Below are 13613 nucleotides of genomic sequence, written 5' to 3'. Positions count from 1 at the left end.
GTGGTTACCAGTGGGGAGAAGAATGGGAGAGGCAGGATGGGGGTAGTGGATTTGACTGAGAGGTACAAACTACCATGTATAAAATGGATAGGCCACAAGGATATATACACATTATTTTGTGGTGACTTTAAGTGGAGTATAATCTATAAAAATGTTGAGTCTCTATGTTGTACACCTGGAACTAATATGATGTTATAAATTAACTATTCAATAAAAAAAAATTTAATAAAAGTTTTCATATGCTTTGCAAGGATAAGTTAGAAACCCTAGACCAGCCAGTCCAATAGAAATATAATGTAAGTCAGAATGCTCTAGTAATCCATTTAAAAATAAAAACAAGTGAAATTAATTTAATAGAATTAAGTAAAATTCTATTTAACCCAAAATATCCAATATTAGAATTGATATCATTTCAAAATGCATTCTTTTTAAAACTTATTAATAAATATTTTACTTTTTTTTTGGTTGTTAGTCTTGAAAATCCATTATTTTCCACTTACAGAGCACCTCAATTCAGACTAGCCACATGTGGCTAGTGGCTACCATATTGGACAGTGCAGCCTTATACCATTCACACTTCTGATAAATTTTTTGCTTTCTTCCTTCCTTTAAAAAACTTGCAGAAAAAGCTTTAAATGTTCTCTGTATCAAACAAAGCAAAAATGAGGGGTGGGGAATATATTCACTTTATAGTGAAAAATAAAGGTATGTTAATGTAATAATACCTTCTTAATTCATTCATGACTTTAAAAGCTTTCTTCATATGCCAAGGATTCACTGTCACCGGGCAGTGTTTTTCGGTATTATCATCTTTTGAATCGAGAGGCTTCTGATGACCCTGCTTTGTGCATCTGTACATAAAAGAAAATAACAAAACACAGAAAAAGATCTTATTAAAGATAGCTTAGTTCAGACTTATCAGGCTACAAGAGATACAATGAATGCCCTTCTCCCCCACTCATTTAGAGGAAGTCTCACAGCATTTTTCAACCCAAGACTAAAACACAGTTCAGAACACTTTCTGATGGTCACTGTGGTTTTAACAAAAAAGTAGATAATTACCTCCCTGGTTTCAAAGCTCTCTCAAAGATGGGCACAGAAAATTCAGTAAACATGGTTTAGCAGATACCTTCAGAAGAAATGCTGAGAAATGATTTTCTCTGTTGGAAATTATCCTGCTTTTACATTCTGCAGTGGGCCTATTTACAAACCAAGACAGGAACTGGGTCGTATTTTACACACACTTCAGAAGCTTAGAATCTGATTTGAATTTTGTTTTCTACCTGCAAGGTTATTCACCCCATATACTTTGGACCTACTTTAACTGTTTACTGAGTATTAACTTTAAGGCAGACACTGTACTAAATTTTCTTTCATTGTTTAATCCTCACAACAACTCTGTGAGCTAATTACTATTATTATCCCCATATAAAGATAAAGAGATTGAGGTAGAAAACAATCTGGGTAAATGGTAGAGCTGATAAGAGTGCAGCGAGTCTGACCCTCAAGGCCATTCTTTTCACTAATGTTCAATACCATTTCCTACATTAAGCAATGGATAGTTAATATCATATTTAAATGTGTAATTTTTAAGAGTACAAAGCTATGTTAGTATTGCTGTATAAATTATTCTTTCGAAATCTGGGAGCAAAAAAATTAACAAATGAAATCAGGGTGCCATTGTAGGGAGGGTTAACTGCATATGGACAGACAAAAGGAACTTTTTGAGGAGATGGTTGCACAACTCTAGAAATTTACTACGATCACAATTATAATGGGTGAATTTTATGGTATGTAAATTATATCTTAATAAAGCTATTAAAGTTTAATAAATTAGGAAACCAAATAAAGTCTAAAAAAATCATACTTGTATATACATCACACAAAGAACAAAAGGCAAACATCATTATTTATTGCACCATTTCTTTTCACACCTCTTCCTTTCCTGACCCATTTCTGAAAGAATAATTCATTCTTTAAATATTATTTTATTAATTCAGCAAATAATTTTTGAGTGCCAACTATGTACCAAGCACTATTCTAGGCACAAGGAACATATCAATAAACAAAATAAAAATCCCTGTCCTCAGGGAGCTTGGAGTCAGGGGGCGGGCGGGGGTGGGGGGCATCGACAGTACACACAACAGACCAGTAGAGTAAGTGGCACGTTAGAAGTTAAGAACTACGGAACAAAGAAAGAGGGCCGGGTAAAGAGAGTGAGGAGTATGGGGGTGATGGTGATGGACTGATGGAACTTGCAGTATTAAACAGGGTGATCAGGGCAGGCCAAATTGAGAACTGAGATTAGAATGAGGACCAGGAGGGGGGAGAAGGCCCAGACAGAAGGAATAACTAGAGCAAAGGCCAGTATGCACCTCGTGTGTTCCAGGACATGAGAGCAGGGCCGGAGGGGGGAGTACAGATCATGTAGGACACTAGCTTTTACCCTGAGTGAGCTAATTACTATTATCCCCATATAACAGATAAAGAGATTGAGGCAGAAAACAATTTGGGTACACTAGCTTTTACCCTGAGTGAAATGGCAAGGTACTGCAGAACAGTGACACAACCCAACTTATGTTTTCAAAGGATCATTTTGGCTGCTGGTTGAGAATAGTCTCTATGGGTCAACGATGAAAAGAGGGAAGCTACTGAGAAGGGTAATGCAGGAGGAGATGACACTGGCTCAGAACAGCGTAGCAGCAGTGGAGGCAGGAGCAGTGATGAGAAGTGTCTGAGTTCTGGATATATTTTAAAGGAGTGCTAATAAGATCTGTTGACAGAAGGCACGTGCCATGTCAGTGAAGTCTGAATAACTCCAAGTTTTTTAGCCTGAGTAGCTAGAAGCATTGACTTTCCATTAACTGAATGGAGGAGGCTGCAGATAGAATCAGTCTGGAAGTTGGAAGATCAAGGGCTCAGTTTTTACACATGTTGGTTTTAAGATATCAGACTTCCAAGTGAAGATGTTCTCAAATTGGCAGATGATTACAGGAGTCTAGAATTTGAGAGAAAAAAATCTAGCTGGAGACAGAAATGTAGTACATGAAGCCATGAAACTCGGGTACTTGAACATTAAGATAAGCCAGCATTAACCACAGAAGTTATCCTTGCTCGTTCCCTCTCCCCCAGAATCAACACTTATTGAGGGATACCTGATCCTTTGAGGGGTCACCCACTAGAAGTGGACATCAGAGCTGCTACCCCACCAACTGAGTTTCTAAAGGGACCTTACAAACGAATTAGTGCCATTGCTGCCTCCAGTGGGTGAGTCCACGGCTGGAGTGGGAGAATGGGACAGTGCACTCTACTCCTTGTGGCCGCGTGCGCACGTGCACATGCATAGAGGGATGTTACACCCAGCCTAAGAAAAAGAGCTAGAAGCCAAGAAAGAAAGAACATCCAGATCTGGCAGAGGGAAGTGGGGACACACTTTTTAGTATAAGACATATTCTCATAATGCCATTTCCACCGCCTTTTCATTAAGAAAACAGTAGGAAAAGGGGAAATTATGTAGATATATGCAACCTACACAAACTTTCTGACCACGTAACACCGAATATCCACATATGTAGCAAGTTAATGATATTTATATCTGCTTCAAATTTAATTACTTAACTTTACAACAGAGGGAAAATATAGTATCGAGGACTGGCAAAACTATCATAGAAGGCCTTTCAATGCTCAGAATGGAAACGAAAGCAACTCTGCCCTACAAAGAATATCATTAAGAGTCAAGAGTGTACATATTTGCTTAAGAAATTGGGAATTAAAACTTCCTGCATTAAAGAATTAACTTTAAGACAGATACCATACAACAACCAATGTTTATATTGCTGCTTTCTTTCTTAAAGCTAAATATTTTTAGCTCCCACTTCTCTAATACTCCAGAAACTCTGCAAAGAAAAGATTCCATTCGAAGGCTTAAAGAAATAAATAAGAAATAACACCGCATTCTTTTAAGTGTTCTCTGTACTGAGAGCCCCTTACAAATGCAGCACCCTGCCACAGACTTCATTTTCAACACTGAAGTCCTTTCCACAATTTTCTAATTCCTATATGGTTTTGTGTCAGATGGTCTCTCCTTCAGAAGCAGAACTGAGTAACAGAAAATGATACATCATGTCCAAAATTACAGATGTGGAAGATGAACATCCACTAGAAAGCAACCAAGTGGGAGGGAAAGGTTTACCTTTTAAGTTATACCATAAGTACAGTTACACCTCCCTGCTTCCCTTGTGAAGCGAAGGGCTAGCCTTTTCCAGAAAAGCTCCTCACTATGAGAACCGTCTTCTTTAAACTATCTGGAGGAGATACTTTTTCAAGGTTCTTTCACTTTTAAGTCTTTCCCCCAACTCTACATCCCATAACCAGTGTTAAAACTACCCAACAGCCTGTTGTTACAACACATATTCTACAATAATTGAGGGTTCAAGGGTTTGGATCCCAGAACACTGCTAACAGATAATCCAAAAGCCTTCCTTCCACGACTGACTCTTCTACAAATTCCCAGCTGTAGGTAAGGATGGCTTCTCAGACCGGGTAACTTTCTAACTCTGCCTAAGAACACACTACTGCCAATAACTGAATTCTCAAGAGAGGAGGCAAAGACTCTAATAAGGGCTGTCTCCTTCCAACAGTCAAGATTCCATAACCAACCAAAGGTTTAAACCTCCTGAAAAAATTTTGAGAACATCTTAGAAATAACATACAGTTTCTTTAGATGCATATTATTTGCTCTGGAATAGTGATTTCCAATGGAGGGGACAGAAGGACCACATGACCCAAGCAATTTTTCTAAACTACCCATAACCATCCCTCTTCATGTGAAGATTCAGGCAAGCCCTTTTTACAGGTCTAGGCATACCAGAATGACAGCATCTCGACGAGTAGGGGGAAAAGACAGCTATGTATGATTTTTTAAAAAAGGTGATGTAATATGCCCCACCACCCACTTACCTCCCACCACAGGACAATCATCTCAGATAAAGAACGAACACTTTAGGAAATAGAGGTTGTTTATGTTTTCAAGGTTTTCTGGTGGAAATAATGCTGTAAGTCATGTGAATGATGCAGCTGAAAAATTTAACAGGGGACCAGACATTTTCACATTCACGACAAATACTCAGCCTCTGGGTGGCCACCATCTCTACTCTCCCCTTTGCCTGTACACCTCAAAAGCTGCAAGACTCCCCTGCTTGCAATGAGTCACCCACCATTACTTATAAATTTCTGCCAAGTTCACGTCAGCAGCTGATGTTTTCAAAGTCACCATCCATGTTATACTGCTATGAAGTTCTCCATTACTTTATATCTCTATTTTCTCTGCTGTCTTCCGAGCTAAACTTGCATTTGGAAGCTGATTATCATAAGAACATTGCTCCCATAACAAGTCCAGGATATAAGAAGTAGAGATTCAACCATAACTCATACTTTAATACTTGTTGTGCCACTCTACAGTTTCCTAACAAAATACACTCACATCCTTCACCTCACCCAAATAACCACCTTATTACTTAGAGGTTGTAAAAGTGGGAGGCTTTCTCCACTGGAAACATTTTGGTTTGTGGTAGAGTTGTGCTTTCAGTCTTTGCAATTAGCTACATGCAAAAAGACCTGCTCTGCAAATTTTTTTCAGCTGCTTGGAATTTACACTTTTATCAGGTACAGACCCAGCAGACTAACTGTAATCAATGAACATATGGTCATATTACCAAATAATGTTAATATCTGCCCTACAGACATGTAAGAACTTGAATTAGACCTTCAGTACACAGACCTTTAGAACTGAGTATGAAGCATCTTGTGAGATAAAAACACTCCTATCCAGTCACAGAACACGATACAGACAACATCATAACAATGCCACTGAATACATTAGTATAGTACATGTATTGCTAAAAGTTATGTTTCCAATTTCCCAGAGTTGGAAAGGAAAAGTCTAGAAAAGCTGGCCATGCTCAATTTTACTAAAACAGCTTAGCACTTAAAGCGGAGTGATGAACCTTCCGGAGGATGGAGGGGGGCCTTCGCCCTGTCCTCCCCCAGGACCAGGATGTGGCCTTCGAGAGAAACACCGGCAGGAGGAGGTAGCTGGGACTCTGAGGTGCAGAGGTGACGAAGCTCTCTGATACTAGAACAACAGAGCTGTAAAATGCTCTGCTTCAGTTCAACCCCGCTCCCTCTAACCTACGTGACAAACAGAGGACAACCTGGCACTTTTTGTCCCTGATAGTGACTACTACCAGGAAAGCAACCAGGGTAAAAGCATGTCTTATGCAAGATCAGTCTTATTTTAAAGCATATGTTATAAACAATTAACACAGCATTGTCAGAGTGGGATATCTGTGAGGTGCTAAAATAGGGAGGAGAAGGTTGATGATCCATTTCAAACATTTCCATGTCTTTTATCACTCTCATTTCTGAACTTTCTTTTGTCACTTTTCCTATTACCATCACTTGGCTGGTAAGGGGGCAGCACTATGACTTGGCATATTCAGTTGACTGGGCTACATTTCCCAGCATTTAATGAAAAGGCACTGGAAGAGGAGCAAAATCAGCTGGAAGAAATGAACTGCAGTCCTAGCCTGCAGATACTAACCAAGTGACCTTGGATTAGTCCCTTAGCCTCTCTGGGCTTCAGACTGTGTACTTATAAAATAAGGTTTTTGTTATTCCACAGATCTAATAGGAAATGTAATATGAAAGTCAAAGATAGTGACACCTCACCTACTTGCCTCAGGAGCTGTATAAGCACTAAATACTATGTGAATGTAAACACAGTTAAGAAGAAATATGGAGTTAGGAGCTAAACTGAACATGGAGATACATTTTTATGGATTTTCTTGGCCTTCTTCATTTTTAATTGCAACACTAAATTAAAAGTTATTGGCAATACTCCAGACCACCACCACTGTTAATAAATCAAGTAGGTAAGCACTGCCTAGCCCATTGCTGCCCTATACTAAGCAGGGTGAGTGATTAGGATGCTGAACACAGAAACCTTCTCCAGTTACCAGCCAACTAAGGAGGCACTTCAGAAACCACCAGGGAATGGCACGAAGTCCGTACACAAGTGCAAGATTATGTGCTACCAATTATAAATAGTATAGGAATTGCAAAGAGGAGCTAGAATGAGTTGATGTATACAAGGAAGACTTTGTGAAGGGGATGGGGCTCCAACTGGGCCTTGGAGGAATTCTAAGTTGTTTTAGCTGAGGACAGGATAGGAAAAGGCTGGAGACTCCTGGCTTGTGAGAAGGTATAGTTTACCTTGGGAGGTTAAGGCACATAATGATTTTGAACATATAAGATAAGGCCAAAATGATGGAGGGCTGAGACTTCCTGGCTGAGATATATGGTTTTGTTAAGTGTTTGACTTGACTCGATGTTGCAGGGGTGAGGGGTGAGGGGTAAAAACAATAGGTGGACTGGAAGGTGATGAGAGAACACCTAAGAGTTCAACAGGAGAAATAATCCAGGTATCAAGGGATGAAACCTTGAGTATCATCAGAGTATCAGCAATCAGAATGGACACTTGAAACCAACACTGTACAGTTCCTGGGAGCTGATAAAATGTGGAGGATGACGAAAGAAAGAGAAATCAAAGAACATTACAAGGCTTTGTATATCCAGGACCAGAAGAATGATTATTCCACTAAGTGGAGATGTTATAAAGGGAAGTCAGTTTGAGAACAAATATTATGAAAACTCAGTTTTAGACATGTTGAATCTGATGTATGAGCTAAGGGTAGATGTTCTGTAAGAAGCTCAAAATTCAAAACTGAGGCACAGATCTAGAGCCCAGGCTTAAGATACAGATGAAGCCACAACTTAGTGATTAATAGTCGACTGAAAACAAGAATTGGCCAAGGCCTGCAGCTGGGAGAAACAGCTACTGCCAACGAACAGAAGCCATGTAAGCCAAAAAAGCAATCAACAGAGAGAGATTAGAGTCCCAGTTTCTCCTCTACTTGATAAGCTTGGGAATGTAACTTAACCTCTGAAAACTAATAATAATAAGAGAACTACACTTCATAAGGTAGGTTGTTGACAAGATTAAATGAGATAAAGTAATAAAATAAATAAAGTAAATCACCTTTAACAACCTAAAAACTAGAGCAGGAAACCAAGAAAAAGTAGTGTCATGGCAAGCAAGGGCCTGTTTTTCAAGGCAGGATCAGTGAAAAGAACTGGTCAAAAAATACTTTAGCAAATGCCCATAGCCTGAAATTCGAGACAGAAAAGCACACAACACAAAGTACACAGACCCACCCACTACAGTAACTGTATCATGTATTTGTTTACTGTCAGTTTCAACCATGAGGAAAAGGGACTTCGTTTTGTTTTCTGAGATATTCCCAAAGCCTGGTCACCGAAGGCACCCAATAAATATGAATAAAAAACCTGAACTCTCTCATTGTAAACAGTAAATACATCTGGAATTTGGTAAAATTCTATAGAAAAGCATCTGAAAGGCAATTTCCATTCTCTGTATCACCTTGAAAGAACTTTCCACCTGATGTTAAGAAAGAATTTCACTTGCTTTCATAAACACTCTTTGTGCAGTTCCGTAACAACCACAGCTGAGTAGATGTACAATCACCTTCACAAAAGCACACTTACTAATATTTACTGATGCCTACTATGTGCATAAGAAAATGTAAATTAGAAACAAGAGGTTTAGGACTATTTGGTGGGAGGGGGAGGAGTGATTTCCCAGAATCAGAGACTACTACATAAATGCTACCTATTTGCAGAATCCACTTCTCGAGTTCCCAAATGCACCTCAAAATTTTCCTTATATATGACACTTCAACACATGTTGACGCACACGTCTTCTTTCAACATCACCATGTGGGCCATTATCGTTCCCGAATATTTTAAACGTCTTTGTCTATCATTAAGGAGATTCACCTATGATCAGAGAGGTGCCCAATTTATACTTAGGACTAGTTAAACAAAAACAAGAATACATTCCAAAGGGTTATAAAAGGCAAACAAGTGAATACTGGGGTAACCCATGCCAAGGTTCCAAATTCATAGTAATTAAATCTTAGAATTAGAATGAACATTAAAGGTCATCTGGTCCAGTGGATCGCAAACATCAGGTTTCAATGAACTTTTTATTGATCTGTGACAAAATGAGGACAATGTGTAAGTTTTCATAAAACTAAATGTACTCAATTTAAGAACTATCCTTTGGCCTGAGATTATGTACTTCCCTGTATTGGGGGAGGGGCACTAAAATGTCCTTTCTTTTACAAAAAGATGATGATAGATGATAATTTTATCCTTTACTTTTAACTTGGCTAAACAAAAAACTTAGCAATTCTATGTTGGACTTCATTTTTTTTTTAATTTTACAGTCAGTGAAATCCAAAAATATGAGAATCTGTGCTCTAATCCAACTAATTTTCTGCTGCCTAAATCCCTCAGAATACAGTCAACAAGATGTTTGTCTGCCTATGCTGAACATCTCTAACACTCAAGAGCTTCCAGTGATGTGGAATTCACTGAAAAAAGACATGGCTGTATATCTGAGGCATGTTTGGAAACGCAAGAAAGCAAGGCCTACAGGGAGAAAGCCAACTTGTGAAAGAGGGCCAGTAGGAAAATGAAGGCCAAGAAAACTTTTCAGTGAGGTCAAAGGGATGCACTCTGTCCTATACTCACAGTCTTCCTTCAACTTAGTAATTATGAAAATCCTTTACAAAAATAACTATAAAAGCTAGAATGTATAAAACATTCCTGAGGTCAGGGCTGATCAGTTTACAATTCCTTTCACACATCTCAGTTTATTGCCTGAGACAACTCCTTTGCTAACCTACATATAATTTTAGTTGAACACTTTTCAGGTTCAGTCAGGCAAATGTTCCATGGTCTTAATATCAACCAGATCCAAAAATGCAGGAGAATCTAAAAGCCACATACACTCAAGGATGCAAAAAATAAGAGAGATATAAAGCCCATGACAATCAACATGAGAATCAAAAAGGATGAGAAGAACGTGAAGGCAAGAAGTAGAAAGAGCAGAAGAAATTTTAAAAACCTAATCTCAACAAGCCCATCTGAAGGAACTAGGGAGCCTGGACTAATAGTCACCTGCATCCCTCCAAGACAATGTCTAACAGGCTGAAAGGGAGCAAGGTGGGATTTGAAAAGGATGCAAAACTGGCTGTTAAAAGAGAAGGGCAAACAAAAGTATCACACTCAGTGCCAGGGAGAAACTAGCATGCAAACATTTGCAGAAGAAATGAATTAATAAACAGACATTTATGCAAAGAGGATCTGAGTCCCTGCTTCCACCACATCATCCAAGGCACTTTAAGCCCACCTCAAACAACTTTCTTTGCCTTTAAGCTCAAGCTAAAAATCTAACCTTATGAAAAGCTGAGCCCGCCCAATAACTTGCACTGGCCTCTGACCTAGCTAAGCTTTAGCACAGTGAGGCCTGACAAAGCTCCTTCCCCAAGAACTGCCATTTCTCAAATCCAGCACCCATGATTCAGTGTGGAAGGAAAAAAAATTATTGGGAGTAGAAGCAAATAGGTCAAGGGGTGGGAAGAAAAACTATTCTGATGCACAGAAAGGTAAAAAAACACTATAGTTCTGGAATTAGCGCTACTCCTAGATAGACCAAATGAAAACAAAACCTATTTGTATTTACCATTAAATGAACAGAAACAAAAGTCTCACCAACTTCAGCCACCCATGGCTGAACAGAGTTTTTTGGGTTTTGGTTTTAACTATTCTTTCATCCCTGTTGGCATTCAGGCTTTCTATTACATCTCAGCCTCTCATTGTTCCAGCATTACTGATGAAGTCTCAATAGCAAAGAACTGTGCTGAACACCAAAATTCTGATTAGCTGATGTCTTAGATTCAGTTTATCAATATTTGCATGCACACATTTATTTCATTTTAATTATCTCTATTTAAATGATTTTTAATATCTCTCCTCCCTCCCTCCAGAGCCTGCTTTTCCACACCCTTTTCTCACCTGCATTCTAAGGTCCCCCTTTTCTTTCCTTTAGGTCCCTCTGCTCCAGAAGCAAAACAGGGACTGCAGGGAACTGATATAAAGGGGGCAGGTTTACGACAAATATCATCCTATGTGGGATACCCTCTATACTATGTGTTGTCTATAGACAAGTAGCATTTCCTGCCTTGCGTGCCTCTGAGCCTGGGCAGAACTCATGTGCTGATGCTGTGCTCACACATGATGCTAACAATCCACCATCACGTTTCCTAGAGGTTCAGGAGCCTTCCCGAACCTGCTGAAGAACATGACCAGATGACAAAGTCTTCAAAGCGACAGCCATCACCAAGCAACTGAGCTCTTATTCCTACCAGCCCAGCAGGGTCAATTCAACAGTCGTAGGTACTCCTTAAATTTCCATGACCTGTTCCACTCAAGCTAAAATTTCTGTAAGGCACTTTTTAAAAGTGCCAGAATCCTATGAGCGCTCCTAAAAAGACTCAACATCAAAAAAATTTTCAGCCCAAGCCAAATATTTATATTTTGGCTGGTATTCTGCCAAATAGCCACAAGAGGCTGGTGTGATACAACTGCCCTGGAGTGAAGCTGGCCAAATCTAAGTGAAAAACAATAAAGCTCCAAGAATGAGCTGTCATGAAAAGGTACACGGTTCTTAGAATGAGATTTTTTGGCGGTTTGAAAAGTCAGATTCAAAGGGCTCTTGTTACTTCATAAAGGTTAAACTAAAGAAAGCAAATCAAAATTGAAATGTTCAAAATTCCTGGGGATTTATAGTCCACTTTTAACAAAATGCTAAAAAAAAAAAATCTTGTATTGAATAATGCAATATCTTCAATGTCTCCCACATAATTGTTCAGCTTATTTCTGGAAACAATTTTGTCGCAGGTGGTCTTGACTGTACTTGGGTACTAAGGAAAAAGACACCTGTGCCTGATAGGTCGTACACTAACTAATTCGCCCAGGGTGCCAAAGAAACAGAAGATGCTGTGATTTCTGGATATGATTTTCTGCAGTGCCAGGTAAAAGAGGTCACATGCCCTGTTCAGCCGCGGCTCGGCTCGTTCCGAGTGATGTGCAAGCTCCTCGGACAGAATTTTGCTAGGAATTCGGAGAAGCAGGCAAGCTGAGTGGAATTCCTCTCGGCACCGGCGTCTGTACTTTGCAGCTTCCTTTTCCGACGGCCTCGCGCGCATCCTGTGTCTCCATCCCGCGGATGCTCGGCCCTCCCGAGACTCCCGCTCACCGGCGGAGGACCCTCCCCGCACACCGCGCGGTGACGCCCCGCCCGCCAGCCAGGCTGGGTTCCGCCCGCCGCCCGGCCCGCCGCCCGGCCCGCCGCCCGGCCCGCCGCCGGCCCTGCCCGGCCGCAGCGGCCCCGCCCGCCGCCCGTCAGCTCACTCACGCGGGAGGCCGCGGCGGCATCTCCATGGCGGCTCCTCTCAGGCTTCAGCTCGCGGGCACCCGCCGCCGCCAGCACCATTCCAGCTGCGGACGCCTGCCCAGCCCGCCCGCCGCGCCGCGTCCCATCCGCCCGGGCGCCCGCCCGCCGCCCCGCACCCGCGCTACACCCGCGCCGCACCCGCCCCCGCCCCCGAGGTAGCCCAGCTCCGCCAGCCCCGCTCGGCTGGCTCGCTCAGCCTGCCGGCGCTGCTGGGGGCGGGGCTGCAGGCGGGCACTTCCGGGTGTGACGGGCCCTCGAGACCCCGCCCCGCACCGCCCCTTCCTGCAACCGCGAAGTACGGGGTGGGTCCGCCGGCCCAGACGCTGGAGCTGGAGACGTAAGGGTGCGGTCTCGCCGGAAAGGACGGCGTCCCTCCGCTCCGCGTTCCCTGACTGTCCCGCTCCACAGGCGCGCTCGCTCTGTCCTTTCCCAGCCTGCGGCCACGGAGGCGGGAGGGGTGGGCGTAGCCGATCCTTCCTCTACGGATGGTGAAACTGAGGCAAGAAGGAATGACTCGCCTGTCCATGGTCCCAAGCAGGAACTGGAGCCTCCCCGCTCAGGCTGTGATCCGCTCGTTGCACCTGCTGGGCGAGGTCTCGGCGCTGGGATGGAATGCAGAGCAAAACCAGGTCTCCGTGCCCGCGCACCTGTCCATCAGGACGTGACAAGGGAAACAGAAAAACGACGATGCCTGCCTGCCGTGAAAATGCCAAATAATCAAGGCGAGGAGACAGGATGCTAAATGGTAGTCAAGGAAGGCCTCTCAAAACATGTCATTTAAAAGAGATGGAAGAAAGCGAATCTTGAGTAAATCAGAGTTCTCAGGGCAGAGGGGAGAGCAGTGCAGAGACTCCTGGCCATCGAAGAGCGGGAAGAGTACAGTGTGGCTGATGGTTCCCCAAGTATGCCGCTGGGCTGCGGTAGCATCTGGGAACTTGTTAGAAATGCAAATTCTCGAGGCCCACTTCAGATCTCAATCAGAAGTTCTAGGGGTGAGGCCCAGCAGCCTGTGCTGTGACAAGACGTCCAGAGGATGCTGGTGCCCTCTAAGGGTTAAGAACCTCTGCGGTAACTGAAGCAGAGTCAGGACAGGGGACAGTTGGAGGAGTTGGTGTCGGGGAATAGTAACAGATCACACAGGTGTGGTAAGCCATCAAAAAGGTTTTGGCTT

At 42.1% G+C, this 13613-nt stretch overlaps 1 protein-coding gene across 4 annotated transcripts in view; it reads right to left on the bottom strand.

The window, feature by feature from the left end:
* KLHL2 (kelch like family member 2) overlaps positions 1-12562 on the bottom strand; it is a 125353-nt gene extending 112791 nt beyond the window's left edge. For 2 of the 4 annotated variants that reach the window (XM_067736566.1, XM_067736569.1), the window contains exons 1-2: positions 12404-12562; positions 726-851 (exon numbers count right to left, since the gene is read on the bottom strand). In XM_067736566.1, coding sequence (XP_067592667.1) covers positions 726-851; positions 12404-12429 — 152 coding nt within the window. In that variant the 5' untranslated portion in view covers positions 12430-12562. Of the gene's footprint in view, positions 1-725; positions 852-11001; positions 11146-12038; positions 12189-12403 lie in introns of those variants that run through there. The other 2 variants (XM_067736567.1, XM_067736568.1) reach the window with 2 other exon arrangements.
* Between the last annotated feature and the right edge of the window lie 1051 nt (positions 12563-13613).

Source organism: Pseudorca crassidens, chromosome 4 (genome assembly GCF_039906515.1).
Source record: "Pseudorca crassidens isolate mPseCra1 chromosome 4, mPseCra1.hap1, whole genome shotgun sequence".
Taxonomy (NCBI): domain Eukaryota; kingdom Metazoa; phylum Chordata; class Mammalia; order Artiodactyla; family Delphinidae; genus Pseudorca; species Pseudorca crassidens.
This window is presented reverse-complemented; position numbering and strand designations above follow the sequence as displayed.